Source organism: Gymnogyps californianus, chromosome 7 (assembly GCF_018139145.2).
Source record: "Gymnogyps californianus isolate 813 chromosome 7, ASM1813914v2, whole genome shotgun sequence".
Taxonomy (NCBI): domain Eukaryota; kingdom Metazoa; phylum Chordata; class Aves; order Accipitriformes; family Cathartidae; genus Gymnogyps; species Gymnogyps californianus.
In genome coordinates this window covers 22,225,537-22,243,657 of record NC_059477.1, presented here as the reverse complement: position 1 = coordinate 22,243,657, position 18,121 = coordinate 22,225,537, and the positions used below count along the sequence as shown (strand labels likewise).

Genomic DNA, 18,121 nt, shown 5'->3' with positions numbered 1-18,121 from the left:
TTTTTAAATTACTGTTTTACTGTATCTTGAAGCTAAAACACTTCCTCTTCAAAAAAAAAAAAGTAACAAAATATTGGCTCATTACACAAAATACATTCAATATTTGTTATCCAAGCTCAATTACAGTGCCATTTGAAGTATATGAAGAAATCTGATTTTTATCATCTTGGACGGCACACAGCTCTTACATTTTTAATGATCATGTTTCAAAAAATTACCAAGAAAAATTTTTTCAGTTTTGAAAGAATGTCTACTATTTCTCTTAATTAGTTTTTTGGACTCCATCTCAAGTAAAATTAAAAGTTGCTCAAGACATTCCCATATAATAGGATTCTTTGTTTAATATGTCACATGTAATAGTATAGCTTGAAAAACGCAGTCATTAACATAAAACATTTCAAGGAGCTTTTTGTTAGAAAACAAAATTACAGCCAGCTTCGGCTCTCAAAAATGAAGGCCTATCAACACATTCTGCCTCTTGCAGTTCTCTACTTCCACATACACAAAAATATATTCTTCTTGAAATTTCTACCCACCTTATCTTGCACTGTATCGGTCCAAAAGATTCTGCGCAAGTAAAAGTGAAAATCCACTCCAACTGCAACTCCACGATTCTGCGACTGCACCAAAGTACGAAAACTTCTTCCATGAAGATCTCCAATCAGTAAATCACGGCCATTGGAAAAAATAATTGATGCAACACCAGCTGAAAGCAGGGGTGACAAATATATGACTACTCTGCAGGCAAGCTATTTTGCAAAGGAGTATTGAAATATATACATACTGGTTCATACACACTGGACACAACGGTTTAAATAGATGCTCAGACTACAATCTGTATAAATGTTTCTATGTGAGTACTAACTTGCTTTGATTTGCCTTTGGTTTCTAGACTGGAGCAAACCAGGCAGGAATATGTATTTAAAGCCCTACCAGGTAAAACTTTCACAAAACCCCTGTGCATCTAAACTCAAAAAGACCATTTCTACTCTTCTATTTCCTTGCTTTAGCTCCCTTAATCAAAGTATAAACTTTCTTAAGATTTTTCTGCCCCATGAGATTCAGATATTCCTTGATTCTAGTAGGCAGGCCATGTTTCTTATCTTTTTATGTACTGCTCTATCCCACCTTCTTCATTCTCTCATCTCATCAGAAAATCTTTGTTGTATCTTACAATAGAAGAGAGATTCCAGCAAGTCTTTGAAGGAAAGTTCACTTTCAAAGTAGATGCCTGTTGAAAGGCTTGGTGTAAGTCTGACAAGAATATATTTAAGTCCAAATCCTATTCACCCTACACATAAACCCCTTCCCAATTAAAGCAAAAATGAATCCAGGGAAACTGATTTAGAGCAGGTATGTACTTCTCCCATTAATAAGATGATAGAAAATCAACACTTTACAAACAACTCACTGGCCCAAAAGTCGCACTAATTTGAATGGAAAGCTTCTTGTGAAAGATACAGAATTTTTCTGGAAACAGAACAATCTTTCTCAGTGCTGGCATATGCATGTCTTACTACAGTCAAGCATATTTCATTAGCTCAAAAAATTCCTCATTTTTTGAGGACATACTTAGAAAATTGCAAGATGATGACTGCTCTGCAGACGTGGCTGAAGAAAGAAGGAAGGGGGAGGGAACTGGGCAGTTCATGCTTTTCTAAGAAGCAAGACTGCTAATCAGCTATGCCAAGCAGGGACTCCCATTCCCACTGAGTTCCTGCAGGCAGGAACACCTGCCTCACACAAAAGCCTGTTAGGCTATTACATCTGCACAAAGAAGGGCTTCCCAGGGCCTGCTTTCAGAACGGAGCAGGAGGTGAACAACCAGGAGCAGCTGCCTGCTGTTGATGGGGAACCACACTCTGTGTGAGGCAAGCATTCTTGCAGAGCTCAGACTCTGGGACGCTAGAAGCCAAGAGCATGGTTTCTCTCACAGGCAAGTGTTTGAGCTCACCATTCAGCAAAACCATCTTCTTGCATGGCACAGTCCTTCTAGAAAAAGTGAGGTTTCCTGATTTCTTGATCTCACTGAGTTCCACAGAGAGCAGGTCATGAAACTGCCTCCCACAGGAGCAAGATTGTGTCTATTAAGGAGGGCTCTGGCAATGACCTCCCAACTCTGTGGAAGTCAGGAATGCTGAGAAAGCGCTGGAGCCCAGAAGACATTGTTTTGAGGAAAAGCAGCCCTGATGAGGCAGTCAGCTCCACCAGCCTACTGGTGCCAGCAGATGCAGAGTCTCTTGATATTTGGTGATGTTCTGAATGCTGTCCTGACCTTAAGTCCTTAAGGCCAGAGTTAAGTTAAAATCAAACACGGTTGTATGGCATAGCCATGCAAACTGCGCCACTTTAGCTAGCTCTATCTATTAGTCCAACAACAGCAAGAGACTTGCACTGCTGCACACTAACCTGAAGTATTGGCCCGACAGTGCCGATGATGCTCTAGGAAATAACCTTCCACACAGTGGCACTGGTGATGTCCCACACGATCTTCACACAGCTGGTCACAGACACCCCACATTTTGCAGTCATCAAAATCTGTCAAGTGAATAAGGCATATTTATAAACAATGTTTTGTATAAAAGGGATGTCATTATATTTGGGAAGCTGCAAGATTGTCCTCTCTGCTTGCTTTATATCTGTTTGCAAAACTGTGGCATGGGAAAAGAGGTTTTGTAAGTTTTTCTGCAAATATTTCAATTTTCTGTTTCTGGGTAACAAAACAACTGATGTTTGCTGCCCGGGGACCTACCCGCACCCTCCCGCCCCCTGCCAAAAAAAAAAAAAACCCACACCTTGAAAACCTGAGTAGAATCAGTACATTACATTGCTGGAAACTGGTAATTCTACTGTTAAGCCAAAAAAGGAGAAAATGAGATCTCAAGTATTCTTCCTACCGGAACTTCTGGTTTTAAACATTTGTTAACATATAAGTGAAAATGAACTATATCCTAGATAGTGCATTTTGGTACTGAAAAAATGCTGTTCTCAGTAGCTTTCCAGCTTCCATGTGTTAAAAACCTTCAGTATATAGTGAGCCAGAAGCAAACAAAGAGAAAACAAATTGAGTAGATTATGGTTTCAAAAAGTAATACACTTCGCTAACACTATAGTTTCATTCTTCTGGCCTTAAACCAATAACATTGATTTAAACTAAGGTCTGGAATTATACACTACTGACTGTTAGCCATTCCCCCATGACAAGTCTTGCTCCCACTACAAATACATGCCTAGATCACGGCAAACCAAAATACGTTGACTCAGATTTACAAGCCAGAATCAGATAGCTAGCTTTACAGGGCAGTCAAAGAACAACAGAAGACTCACTGAGACTGTGCCAGGTTTGCAAATGTGTCCTTCATGTATTTCCCACATAAGAGTGAAAGAATGGAGTAAGTTTTGTGCCTGGAGTCAGTGCAGATTCCTCCTCTCTATTAAGAGCAACCATGCTGTCATTGCAGCTCATACAGCCCTAGGCCACCCAGTATTCTCGAAAATACAGAAATCTCATTAGAGACTGAGCATCTGGAATACTTGTAATAGCACAAACACCATAGCTTGGGTTGAAAACCCATAACAGATATTTACCCAGTTTCTTTTATTAGGCAGTGCTAAACTTCATGATTCTGAAGTTACTCTATTTCCAGTTACTGAGATAAATCATTTGTACTACCAAGGGTTTGTGCTACCAAGTTACAGCAGCTACAGAATAGAAATGCAACACCAAAATACCTCACTTACCTTTACATTCTTGCAAATATTCTTCATTTTCATGTAAATAATGTATATACACTGAAATGTCATAGGAGATACTGCTATTCCATAGTGCAAATACAAAGCACCCTTTTCATTTTAAAGTACAATGTTCTACTGTCTTCATATACAGCCACTTTCAAAAAGTATCAAACACTTCAGTATCACTAACTGTTCTTCCAGGCATACACCACCACACATCCCTGGAGCAGAAACAAACTCTCCCCATCTAACCACTAAAAGACCTGTAAAAAAATTTGATAATAAAACAGCCATCCAAGAGTACATCTTTTTAAACATAATCATGCTCTCACTATGTCTTTAACGGTCTTATTGAAAGAGATCTTTATGATATCTCTCTGGTTTGTTTCTGTGTCACCATGCTGCCGTTGCCCTACTTAGATTTTTATTCTTTTGCTGACTCTTGAGATTTTCTATTTGCCAGTACATCCACCCATTTGGAACTTACTCGCCTTCCTGGAATCCAAATTTTCCTAATGAGCTGTGAGAAGGTATTAGATATCTGCAATCACTGTACTTCACTTACCAATACAAGTACGACTGTCATTGCTACTTATTGTATATCCTGCAGGGCAATAACACATCCCTCCTGATGGAGAAGAATGACAGCGATACTGGCAACTCAGAGCAGCGCAGTGTGATATGTCTAAAAAGGAAATAAAATAGTTTAGAAATACAATTACACATATTACCAGTAGAATAGCTTTTTGCCTTACTAACAGTTACAAATCTATAGTCTTTTTTGTGATGAGTCTACAATTTCAGGAACAGCTTCTTAAAACAAATCTGCACAAGAAATTACGTCTAAAGTTCCACAAAATCCCATATGCTTACATATATGCAGGCAAGGAAATGGAAGACAGAAGGTAAGCTACGGTTTATAATAGGTTTTCAGAACGGAGTTAAAGGATAAGCATCAATCTTATATGAACAACCACTGGTAAGTGCCATGTAAAAAGCTGCACAGAGGAAGCCATCTGCAATGCACCATACCTTTCTCTGGTTCCACAAGACCTACTTGTGAACAACACATCCTCGGGCTCTATCTATTGGCACGTAACCTCATCATTTACTCTTTTATGCAGAAAAAACCCTACTACATCATATTAAGAAGAATATGTATATTACTCCAATATATTAGAATATATTGGTTGGGTTGTGTCCATGGAGAAACTCTTCTTTATCCTTTTCTTCTCTCTCTTTCTCCTTTTTTCCTTCACCACTTCTCCCTTTCTTTGTACTACTACCTGATAAACAATTCAGTGATAGGTGATCAAATTATGATTGTAAAGCACTTGCTGACTTCCACCTCCTTCCTTTTCATATTCCTTTTCCCCAATTTTTTCTGCTAAGTGCCTTGCTTTGCAGCCCACATCTGATGTTACTACTAACCCACGCAGCAAAGCAAGAGACACTTTTTTACAATAAGGTTTAATTTCCTATTATTTTTTCTGCCCTCCTATTCCAAAAGGCATGATTTTATTAACAGGAATTTTCCTCTTCCTAGAAATTAAAAATCTAAAATACCCTGGTCCTGATTCTCAGAGGGAATCAATGTTCATAAGAGTGAAATTAACAGGAACTATGCATGCTTGTTGCCTCCAACAGAGAAAACCCAGTATACCACTAACTGGAGAACCAGACATCCCAGGTGAAAAGATGTTTTTGAAAACTCTAATCTAAGTGACTTAGTCAAGGCTCAGGATACGCTAATTCAGTCCTGTGTTCTGATCAGTACACAACATTCCTTCTTACTTATAAAAAGGGAAAAACAGATATTTAAACAAAAAAGGCATGTAGCACACCTTTCCCTGCCTTCTTGAACACATTTTAGGATACGGAGAGTGAGTTAAAATCCTTATTTGTGAAACTTCATGTACAGGTTTACAAAAGGAACGGTCTGTTCGCAGCATATATGCCTCTTTCAGACCATCCAGTCAAAACAGTGCCAAGAAAAATAGTGAGCGTCCAAAATTTCAGCGTTGTTTATGAGATAAAAAGGTGAATGTAAAAAGATATCAATGCTGATGTTTCTGCTACTCTGTGCAGGCTTTTGATTCTAATACATACTGCAATGTCTGCCCGCAGTGATGTTAGTTTCATCTTCTCCTGCAGGGCAGTCTGCAGCCCCATCACACACTTTCCCAATTGGAATGCAATGCCCAGACCCAGGGCAAGCCCACTCTCCTGGGTAGCATTCATGGCGACCACTTTCTATGGAAAAGAAAAACAAGAATAATTGAGGAGTATGTTTCAAATAATACTTAGACTTTCTTGCCTAACAGCTTCCCAAAGCTTCTCTATCCTTCATTATTCAGTTTCTGGTTCTTGCACACAGCTAGGAAAGACTATAAAAGAAACATTATCTATACTTCCTTGTCATGCTTTCTTTTACCTTCAAAGTACAATGCAAACAATACTTGTGCAGACACATGAATCCTTTCAGTTTTCTGTGTTGTTAGAAACAGTAAAACCATTTAGCTTTAGACTAACTGTTGTACCAGAAATGGAACTATAGTTTTGTGGTTTCAAACACGCAAAGGCTGTCTAGATAAAGAGAATAACGCTCATCATAGAAAAGGCTAATGAAAGAGAAAAAAGCCCACACTTTCATTCATTAAAATTTCTGTTTCTCGCATGACAAAGCTTGGGAGGAGCTGAGTTATTTTCATTTTCAACCAATTGATTTTGGTTATTAGGAGCCTCATGTGTCTTAATAGATGACCTGCAAAATCTCCACAGGAAAAAAAACCGAAAGATGTAAGAGAAGATGTAAAAGAAAAAAAGATGTTCCTATATGCTAAACTTAGTTTGCATCATACTAAGTATCACAGCAATAACTCTCACACACACAACAATAAAAAATATTGCATAAGTAAAAAAAAAAAGTGAAGATGGAATTCTAAGGTTTTCACAGAATTAAAATGGATTCAGAACATCTTAATTGGTCAAAATTTCACAGAAGTAGCTTAGTGAGGTCTTCCTCTGAAAATGTCATCATTAGAAGTTAGCATGAGTATATACCGCATCCTCTTTCGTCTTCATTATCTTCACAATCATCATCTCCATCACATATCCAGCTCTGATGAATGCAACGGCCACTTGGGCAAGTGAAGAAGTTGCCTCTGCAAGTTGCATAAGCTAAGGAAAGAAACATGAGAAAACCAAACTACTCTAAGTGACTAAAAGGTTAGAAATAGTAATATTGTCTCGTAGACGAATAATCATTTATAATCTCTCCTGAAAAACTGAGCCAGTTCCATATCTTGTATATATTGTAAACACTGCTGGTTTGCTCTGGTTTTAGGTTTGAGCTTTATTTAGAATACTCTGGTTCTTTACAGAAATGAAAGGGAAGGCTAAATTTCTCAATTAATTGTGCAACTAGATGCAGAGCACCTTATTAACAAGGTTCCTGAAGGTGGACATGACAAGGAGATGATACTCAAGACATCAGGAGGTGAAATATTTGTATGCCTTGTACTCAGAGAAACAGAGTAAAAAAACAATGAACTTTTATGTCACAGCCCTCCATGGTTGGGAAGCATTCCCTGCTAGGAGTTCAGAAACATTTGTGAGTCCTTCAAAGGACAGGCATTGCCAAAGACATAAAAGAGAAATATTCGGGGGGGATGGGATCATACTGGTGTGAGGTCCTTCGTAGGATAGAGCAACTAAATGGCAACATGTGGCCTTCCTGCAATGCAGAATATAAAACTAACTTAGATCCTATAGTCAGTGGGGGACCTTTTTAAATATATAGCTCACACAAGTGATAACTCTACAGCCATGATTCTGGCTGGAGATGCAATACTTTGGGATACCCTGATCGTGAAGAAAAGAATGAGCAGGAAATTTCCAGAAATGGAACAGTCAATTAAAGACCTTACATGAACTTCTAAAGGACAACTATCTGTACAGTTATCTGTCTGTAAAGTTTTACATTATAGTCACTGGGAATAATTCTAGAAGATCCATTCCACCTATTGGAAAATAAAAATCCGAAAAAGAGCCAAACAAATTTGGACAAAAACCAATAGCAAGCTGTATCTAACTGAGATTTCAGAGTGAAGGAATTACCTTTGGGTCATGCTGAAATGAAGAAAATTACAACAACACGAAGAAATGAAACTATATGTGTTAAAAAGCAAACTGTCACTGAATCCAGCAAATTCAAATAGTAACCCCACACCCAGGCACTTAGCAGGAACCTGAATAAAGTCTATCGAAGTAGCACTGCAACGTTCATCTTTCCATACAAAAAAAGTCCTTGTAGAACCAGCTACAAGGCTATCTTTTGATGGCTGTATAGCCAAGCGATCTACTTCCTGCTATCTGCTTGAACCAGTTCTTAATAAAACAGTGAAAGAAAGTGGGGAAAAAAAAAACAAAAAACATCATACTGCAAGAGTTTTCATCACTCCTATCTCCACAGTCATCATCATGGTCACATAGAAAGGCTCGTGGGATGCATTCTCCATTAGCACACTGAAACTGCGTACTGGTACATCCATGGGCTGAAAGAGATTTTAGCACAGAAAGACGTACAGAAAATCCGTCAGAAAACTACAATCTTTCACTTTAAAAGGGGGTCTATAAAGCATATTTGTTTGGGTTCACCCTGCATGTGATACTTACTGCAATTAGCTTCATCAGAAGAATCTCTGCAATCAACTTTGCCATCACATCGCTGGCTTGCATTAAAACATGCTCCATTTGCACATGATAACTGTTCACATGTTGGGTAGTCTACAATAAGAAATCCTTCAGTATTAGCATGAATGTTAGACTATAGAGTATAATGAGTCATATATATCCAGTGTCAACAGAATATCTTGATTTATAGGAAAACAAAAAAAGGAATACAAAACTACCCATACTACTACTGACAAACAATCCATTTATCCAGTATACTGCCTCCTCAAACCCATTTAAGAATATCCTCTAGATTGATGCTACAAAACTTCACAAGAAACAAGTGAAAAATCAGATGCCCTCCCACACCCCAAAAAGATTTGCAACCCAAACAGTTCACAATATGATAGAAAACAATGCAACATGAAAGGAGAGCTAGCAGTGAACATTTATTTTATTTACTTGTACCTCAGTTTTATACTTTATTGATCTTAATAAAAGTGCTCACATAGAAAAGGAGTTCCTGAAATTTACAGTTCCTAGGTCCTCTTAGAATGTCATGAGTTCTCAAACTCAGAGGCTTCAGGTTTTCATAGTTTTGTTCTAATTAAGCCAAGGATGTTAAACTTCCAAGTTCATGATCAACTTTAGGACCTTTGTTTTTTATTACTTGTTTTCCCCTTCCAAAAACAAAAAAGATTCTGCAAAATAAATGATTTTTCAGTTTCTGGCTGTTCTACTTATGTAGATGACCTACAAGCCAACACAAGGGATTATTTCAAACAACTTAAAACCAATTCTGAAAATATTTACACATACAAGCAGTCAGTGAGTTTAGCTCATTGCCATGTAGACAAAAGTTACTTATTTCAGGCAAATGGCAAGTATGAAAGCAAATAATTGCTAATTGAACCTTTGCCTCTATACAGAAATACAGGTAGATAAATGAAGTCAAGAAACAGAATAACCAAATTCTGTTTTGCACCTTTTAGATTTTCAGTTTGAATTCTTATCCCATTTTACTTCCATATGAGTTAATAAAGCAGATATAGAGCAGGCTCTCACTTAGGCACATTTTCATTCATACTCTTGGAATTCAAAACATGGATTATAAAATTACTCAGACAGAACTCAGAAGAGCTGCAATTTTTTCAGGCAGTGGCAAACTGTTTTGCTTGCTTCTGCTGTTCTATATATCATCACATTCCCACTAAACTTCAATCACCTATGGAATAGGCTTACATGATTTCAACTGTTAAGTTCTTAATATGAGAGGATAAACAGCTGTGCTGACGTCCACTACAAGTCTAGCCATACTATCACCCTGATTGATTCATTTACATTTTGTTAATTTTCACTGCAATTACTGTAAGTCCGCAACTGGCAGGTACGAACAGCATGTGCCTAATCAGAGAATGGTAGTTGCAGATTACCAGGGTTCCAGCTACAGCATTCCTACCTGTGGCCTTCTGGTGCTAGCTCCCAGAGTTTCCACTCCAAAAGCCTGCACTGACAATGCCAACACATGCCCTGAACATGACTAGCATCCTTTAGCCCCACTTCTCAATCAAACTCCCTTCTAACACAGACATCTCATCCATTTCTTGCTACGGTTAGGCTTATGAACAACTCATAAAGCTTTGGAAGCAACATGGATTCTGAAGGCTCAACTCTGCCTACAGAAAGAAAGAAAGGCCTGACCTGGGGCCACGTTTTATGCTCACTGTGCAATCCATGCTTCTTCCCTGTCTGGAAGCAGAGAAGCCATCACAGGGAGGAACCATCAGGAGTTCTACGGCATAGCAGGAAACAGCTATGGCAGTACAACAGTACTGTAAGTATTATGGGGCACATATAAGAAAAATAACAATAAAAGGTATTTGTTTTGTAACTGCACTGAAGCAGGAAAGATTTTAAGGGGATTTATAATGGACAGTTTTGTAATTTTCCTCATCTTTCTTCATATCCCACAGAAATACCTCCAGTGATGTTCCAAACTGTTTCTGATGGACTGAATGTCAAACAAATACCAAGTTGAACACATTGCCTTGCACTGCCTGTTTCTTCAAGAATGCCCAGGCAAACTAAGGATCTAGTCAATAATAAGATTTTCCTCAAGCTCATATTAAACTCCCTTCAAAGAAGGGAGACTTTGTCCAAGTTTTCTCTCCTGCAGCAAGCCTGGAGAACTCCTCAGCCTGGAAAAATCTTTTTTATATTATATAATCTAGTGTATAAATGCAAACCATTATAAAAATATCAAGCAGGGCAATAAGTAAAGATGTTTTGAAGACACTTCAAAATACACATTCTGACTACATTGGTGGTTTACTAGAATGTGAACAATATTTCTTTTTCCTTATTTTCTTTTCAAATCTGCTTGGTGTACAGATTCTTTATTTTAATTGTAGTTGCACAAGAAGAACATTCTTTGAAAAGCCTGATGGAGATGAATTTAACTTTTAAACTCTGTACAGGTAATCCCATTCCCAATCCCCTGTCTAAAGACAAAGCTTAGTAAATTATAGTTCTGATCACAGCTTGCTCACTGATCTGAAAGATATTTTTCACCGCATGGTGCATTGTACTCTTTGTACCTTATTGTACTCTTTGTACCTTATAGCATATTATTTTAATAAAATGGGTTTAATTATTTGGGGCATTAAGAACTAATCCTCATGAATAATGGCAAAGCTATGCGTTACACCAAAGGCCAATGCACTGCAGGGTTCAGGAGCATCTGTGCCATCAGGACAGTTCCACAGTAGCTGGGATAGCCATTCACACTTTTATGGGACGAGAAGTAGCAAAGATACAAGAATCAAGCAAGAAATGCTGGCTTCTGTGAGGGCCAACCACTGTGCTACACTTTCCAACAGCTTCTAGCTAAGGCCCCTGTGGAAATCACACACAAAACGCACCTATGGCATTGTGTTTGTGGTGGACTCTGTCAATGTTGGGAGAACGAAGGAAGCCAAAACAGAACCTCATAACAATACTAGGATATCTGAAAATGAAGGAGTGCCTTGCAGTTGTGAAAAAACAAGACTTGAACTCTGTTTCTTTCTCTCCAAAATTTAGAAAACATTAGCAATGCGTGAGCTGAGTTCTACTCTCTATCACCAAATGGAAAGTTCTGAATGGAAAAAGAAGAATCTGGACCTTGGCAGTGGGGAGGGAAGGAATGGGATGAACCCCTACACTGGAAAACCTATACAATCTAGCTTAATGAAAATGTTTCCAGCAAAGAAAGTCTGGAAAGTGAGTATCGTGATATTTTGAATTTAAGTGGGAAGGTCTTACATTAGTCACTGCATTTGGGGCTTGCACAATAAGCATTTCCTAGCTTTTATTTGACTTTTTTTTTTTAAACTAAGATTTCTCTGTACGCACCTGATCCCAGAGCAATGCATTTGGATATAAAAACCCATAGCTATGCAAGAACCAATACTGATCAGAGAAGCTGATCATACAGTCTCTGTTCTGTGGGGCACATGGAAAAAGCATCAGCACTCTGTGAGTGACCTGGAACTATGTAAAAACCAAAGGAAGGGTTCTCTTCCAGGGACTTGGACATGTTTTTTTCTAGGTCAGTGACAGATGGATTAGAAAGAGCTAAAAAGGAAGGATAAGGTTCTGAGTTAAAAGGACGACAAGGTAGGTAGCTTGCATCTAAGGAGGTCTGAGAATACAGCTGTACAAGAGGAGAGAGTGAAAGGAGATAGTATAAGACTGAACACAGGATTAGGAGAGAAAAGTGAAGGGGCAGAAAAATATAAACACTGTTTTCTTTCACCTTGCTTTTAATTGTGAAGAGCCTCCAAAATGAACATTGTTTCCTTTATCTTTTCCTCCCAAGAACCTTTGCTAATTACAGAAAACTGAAAAGAAGAGATCTTTTCCTAGAGATCACAGTTCCTAGAAGATAATATGAGCTTTGTGAAAACAGGGGAAAATCCAGCTACGTTCATTCCAGTGCTCAGGAAGAAAGGGAGCTCTTCTTTCTCTCCCCTTCCTCTCAGGCATCTCTTTTTCTTATCCAAAATATTTCTCCACAATCTGTCTCCCCATGGTGTGCCAGCACTTTAGTTGCAAAATATAAACAACTGGCAAATGCCAGCACAAATGACAGATGAGGCACCTTGCTCCTTGTAACCCACAAACTGTTATGGGGCAACAGTTGCAAACACATTTAAAAGGCATGTTTCAATGTACACACGTGGAAGATGCTTGAAAGCTATGTCACAGGAATTGTGTCATGGTTTAACCCCAGCCAGCAACTAAGCACCACGCAGCCACTTCCCCCTCCCCCTCCCAGTGGGGTGGGGAGGAAGAAAAAAAAAAAAAAAAAAAGGTAAAACTCATGGGTTGAGGTAAGAACAGTTTAATAACTAAAGTAAAATAAAATATACTAATAACTAATAATAATATAATAATTGTAATGAAAAGGAATATAACAAACAAAAAAGAGAAATAAAACCCAAGAAAAGACAAGTGATGCACAATGCAATTGCTCACCACCCGCTGACCGATGCCCAAGCAGCGATCTGCCCCCCCCGGCCAACTTCCCCCAGTTTATATACTGAGCATGACATTCCATGGTATGGAATAGCCCTTTGGCTAGTTCAGGTCAGCTGCCCCGGCTCTGCTCCCTCCCAGCTTCTTGCACACCTGCTTGCTGGCAGAGCATGGGAAACTGAAAAATCCTTGACTTAAGATAAGCGCTACTTAGCAACAGCTAAAACATCAGTGTGTTATGAACATCATTCTCACACTAAATCCAAAACACAGTACTGTACCAGCTACTAAGAAGAAAATTAACTCTATCCCAGCCGAAACCAGGACAAATTGCTAAACCTACATTATTTTGCTCTTTGTCTAACACTTTCGCTCTGCAAGCTGGAAATAAATCCATACAAAAACAGTAACAGGAAACAGTTGCAACTGGTATTTGATTAAGGAGACACTGATTTCTGTCACACAGTCAGGAAGTGTAACCTTCTGTAACCCTAACCCATGTTACAAGAAGGAGAAAGAAAAAAAAGGGGCAATTTCCTACTTCCAAGTGTCATTCTTTTATTGCAGCAACATTTCAAAACATTTTACAAAATAAAATTAATTAAAACCCTTTGACTCACTGCCATGAGTCACCACCTCACAGTGGGCAAATCATTGCCCAGACAGCTCATAGCCTATCAGAGACACCAGGAGGAGGACTTACCCCAACCCGAGGCCTATGAGCTACATGGTATCAGGCAGTGTTCATAGCAGAGATGCTTTAAGAGCTGGCAGACCAACCAGACCCTCATTCCTGGCCTTAATTCCTGATTTTGATCCCTGCCACTCTAGTCTTTGGCTGCGTTCCCTACCTTGCTCCAGTTTTGCTTCTTCCCTGTCCCAAACTCTCCCTGGTGGAGATATTTCCTTCAGCCTGAACTTCTGCCTTGTCCTGTAGCTGTTACATGTAATTTGTCCAACATCAAGAACATTAGCCTCTGACCGTGGCCCTTTTCTTCCTTCTTGGACTACATTCCTTATGATCTCTTCGGTTCTTGATCTTTGTTCACTTTCACCCTGATCTCCACAAATTCATCCCAGACCTGGCTGCCCCTTTCCTGACCACAACAGCTATTTAGCATAGCAAACAAGAGGCAGGAATTAACAGGTTAGGCAGTTGACCCATGGCAGCAACTCAACATCAAAATTAGAATAAAAAATCCAGAGTTTCTGGGCCTGCACTCAGCCCATCAGCCTCAAACAACACGTCTTTGCTGGAATTTTCAGTTTTCAACTACGAAGCTGAGGCAGGAGAGAGAATTCTACCTTTAATTGAAAGAAGTATGTAACAGAAAAATGACACCAGTACTGGCGGCTTACTCCCAAAAAGTATTTGCTACCCCAAATAGTCTGCTATTTCATTCTACATTTCTAAAGTTTTAAAATGAAAGTATTTGCTAGCTGCTGACTACTAAAAAAGCTGGAAAAACAAACTGATATATATATATTTGAAGAAAATAAACCCCCACAATTTTATGAAATTAAAATAGCTTCAATGCACTAATTACATGACCTGTAGCTGAAACATTGTTCTGATATTTATCTTAGCCTCTGCATGGGTAGTTTTCCCTTGTTGTTAATCCCATTAGCAGTAAAATGGACTAAGGCTTTGAATTCTTTTGTTCTATTTTTTACACGTGTAATTGCTGAGTTACTTCATATTGGTGACATTTTGCGTTTGACTAGTTTCTTAAATAATGTAATTTATTCAGCAACAAAACTTTATCTTCTTTACAATCTAAATCTGCTTCCAGACAGATCAGTCAGTGCAAGGCATAAGTAAATGGACATGATAAGTTTGCATTTTGCTATGCTCCATGAAATAACAGAATCAATTCTAAATAGCTTTTTTCTTTCATTGTTCATGGATGTTTCATTTTTATTTATGAAACCTTTTAGTGTAAATTAAATAAGGGAAAAATAATGACAAAAGAAAAGGCCAAAATAGTGATATTCCTTATATTTGTTTATATCAGATAGTGCGGAAAAGGAAATGGATGAAACAGTGGGAAAAATTAATATTCAAAGCAAGTATTAGAATCTGCTTCAAAACAGTAAAATCTAACCCTTAAACTAATCCCTACTGTACAGTTAATCATAAAATCACCAAATTATTAATTTTATCTTATGGCTTCTGTTTAAAGTTCCAGGCCTTGCAAAGACACAGAGACAATAAAACTAACCCGCCTTTCTGGAAGGGTCTTGTCATTACGTTCTTCTTGATTCTCTTGTCTTCAGCACCATCACATTTCTTTAAACAACTAGTCCAACACTCCTACCTCAACTTGTCCTCTAAGACAGTCATTCTTCTGTCTTAGAGGGACTGTCAACACATATTCTAATAAACCAGAGTAGCGGCTGTTGAATGATATGAGGCAGTCCCTTTCCCTGGGGCTCAATATGCTGGCTTCACAACAGTCATGGGGCCTACTGGCTGATGCAGCAATGACTGGGTTTCCCGCACAGCAGTAGAGTGCTACTGTTAAGGTATCTAGAGGCCCCTTTCCAAACTGCCTTTTTAATTTATTTAGTTGAGAATGTTAAACATGAAATAAAATGTGCACTTCAATTTTCAAACATCACAGCGGCTTCCAGTCTGAAGAAAGAATTGTGAGTATTGTCTTTAGGACTCCACTCCCAGTCTGCCACAGATTTACTGCATTATAACGATACACCATTTCATCTGGCTGTTCCACACTGTATTCAATGACTACTCACAGATTTATCAGAGGTGCCGAGCAGTTCCTCTTTTTTAATTCACAGATAATGCATTTTTTAAACAAATGTCTTTTTCCAGGATTTTTTTTTAATATGTCATAGATTTGCTAAATGAAGTTACCAAACTCTTTTCTTCCTCTAAATTTTAAGAGAAAAAATGCCAAGCTACAGAAGATATTCTTCCAGCAATGATATGGGGTACTTTGGATCTTGGCTTTTAGCCATTTGTGTTGGTGACCAGAATTGGCTGTGGGTCTATCACATGGAAAAGTTCCAAGCTGGCTGTCTCAGCAACCTTTTATTCCAGAGTACCATATAGTTCTAAATCACCTTTCATTCTACGGAGTGTACATTTTAGCCACTTGTGAGTCAGGGATAAAAGGCACTAGCAGTTCGCTGACAATGTAATATGCTGGTTTTCCTTTACACAGCATGTGCATATGCCCTTTTTTCTCTAAGCACAGCCATTAACAACATTTTATTTCTTGCTTCTTTATCCATTCCTTAGCATCCTAGCCTCTTCCCCCACCTCCCGCCCCAGGTCTGGTTCTGAGCGAAGTTTACAGTTATGTCTTTTTCCCAAAGGCATACTAAGTTCTAACAGCTGGAATAGCAGCTCATATGTTACATGTCACTCATGACGTGTAAAGATTTTCCTTAACACTAACAATGAACAGACATGCTGTTACACACTGTTGTGTAGGTATTAGGCAAAAACATCTCTGAAAACTGTGGCCTCTGTTCTGTGGCCAGCTGTCCTTTCCATCAGTATTCAACCTAGGCCAGGATCTAGGGAGGCTGTCGCCAGACAGTCAGGTAGCCTCAACTCTGGGCAAGTTAGACTGAAAAAAACTACTTGTCCATCTGCATTTTGTTGGCACAATATAAACAGCTTATCTGAATACAATATGACCCAATGCCGCTTCATCTCCACAGGGAACTGCAGCCTAGAATACAAATGCTTTTGAAATGGTCAAAGTCCCTCAAAGAAGTGATTTGGGGTCAAATTCTGCTTTTCTGTACAGGTTATAGTTACCACTGATTTCACAAGGAGTATGCAAAAAGAATATGAAAAAATTTGGCAAAGCTAGCTCTGAGTCTCCCAAGGCTTTAAGCCATTTAAACATGGTTGCATTTTTCCAATGCAATATTAATTATCTTTCAGACAATGACAAACAAGAAGCCCTGATTCTATGGTAGCAGTTTGCATTTGAGTTCTGCAATAATGGATCTGTATCAGAACATCAGCTCTATTACACAAAAGAATCTGAAATGAAACTCTCGTAACAAGAAGCATATTGTGGTCATCCTGTCCATCAACGAGCCCTTTAATCTTACAAATTTATTAAAATGCCACAGAGAGATGAGATGAAACCAGATCTAGTGCTAAGAGTTAAGACTCACGGCAGACTCTTTCATCTGTTCCATCAGTGCAGTCCTTTACTTTATCGCACCAGTATGCTCTCGGGATACACTGTCCATTTGAACACGTGAACTGTTGACTTGAGCATGTCCTTCCCGCTGCAAGAAACAGGCACTCCATCAGTCTTTTCCATCAATGAAGATTTTTTATGCAGAAGAATATTTTCCCTCTTCCTCTTTAACTACTCCATCCTTCTCACGAATATTAGCATAAGACTTTCTCCCCCTGTACCTTTGTGTACTCAAGGAGATAAAAGAACACTTGACAAGCACATAGCAGATAACATAGCTCTATGAGGCCTTCTGTAGCCTGCAAGGTCACTGCTTTTCTCCACTAAAGGGGTTGACCTCTAGGTTAAAAATTACCACCCTATAATTGTTCTGCCTAAAAGATTAAATTACCAGTTCTCACTGTTTTAAAGTTTTCTCTATTATTTTGTTTACTGGGTCAAAATCTGTCAGTAACTGTAAGTTATCTGGTCAACTAGAATGCCACAATGTAAAGACAGCAGGGCTGGAGGTAAGGCACTGCTTTCTAATACAGCCAGGGCCTCAACAGTCAGGAATATTTTACATTCATAAGTAACAGAGGATCAAGAATGATTATGTCTCATCTCGTGACAGCTGTGTCAGTGAAAAGCAACCACATAAAACTCTGCAATTCCACTTTGATTCCACTACAGATAAATTAAACTCTCTGTTCTTCTTAGGCAAATTAATTGAATCTGTGAAGATATAGCTGAAGGGCAAAATTACTGCTAACTTTTCCTCCCTTCTGCCACCTGTACATTTGTTTCTTTCAAACTCATGCTATATCTCAACACCATCCCAGTCTACATACTGGCATCTGGTCTGCTGCTTTACAGGGGCTCTCTATTCCTTCTGTCAGCAGTGTTCCCAAACTAAGATCAGCTACTGGGATAGTAGTGTCATGAGGAAAAACAAGAGCAAGACAGTAAAGTAAAGCAAATTTGTTTTAATTCTGCATGTGTGACTTCTAGAGCTGTTGGCCATT

The 18,121-nt window shown here is 38.7% G+C and overlaps 1 protein-coding gene across 1 annotated transcript in view; it reads right to left on the bottom strand.

Moving 5' to 3' along the window:
* The window catches only part of LRP2 (LDL receptor related protein 2), a 134,270-nt gene that overhangs the window by 92,689 nt on the left and 23,460 nt on the right, over nucleotides 1-18,121 (bottom strand). The window contains exons 4-11 of the mRNA XM_050900014.1: nucleotides 17,089-17,205; nucleotides 8,413-8,523; nucleotides 8,178-8,291; nucleotides 6,799-6,915; nucleotides 5,845-5,988; nucleotides 4,301-4,420; nucleotides 2,410-2,538; nucleotides 537-706 (exon numbers count right to left, since the gene is read on the bottom strand). Coding sequence (XP_050755971.1) covers nucleotides 537-706; nucleotides 2,410-2,538; nucleotides 4,301-4,420; nucleotides 5,845-5,988; nucleotides 6,799-6,915; nucleotides 8,178-8,291; nucleotides 8,413-8,523; nucleotides 17,089-17,205 — 1,022 coding nt within the window. The remainder of the gene's footprint in view (nucleotides 1-536; nucleotides 707-2,409; nucleotides 2,539-4,300; nucleotides 4,421-5,844; nucleotides 5,989-6,798; nucleotides 6,916-8,177; nucleotides 8,292-8,412; nucleotides 8,524-17,088; nucleotides 17,206-18,121) is intronic.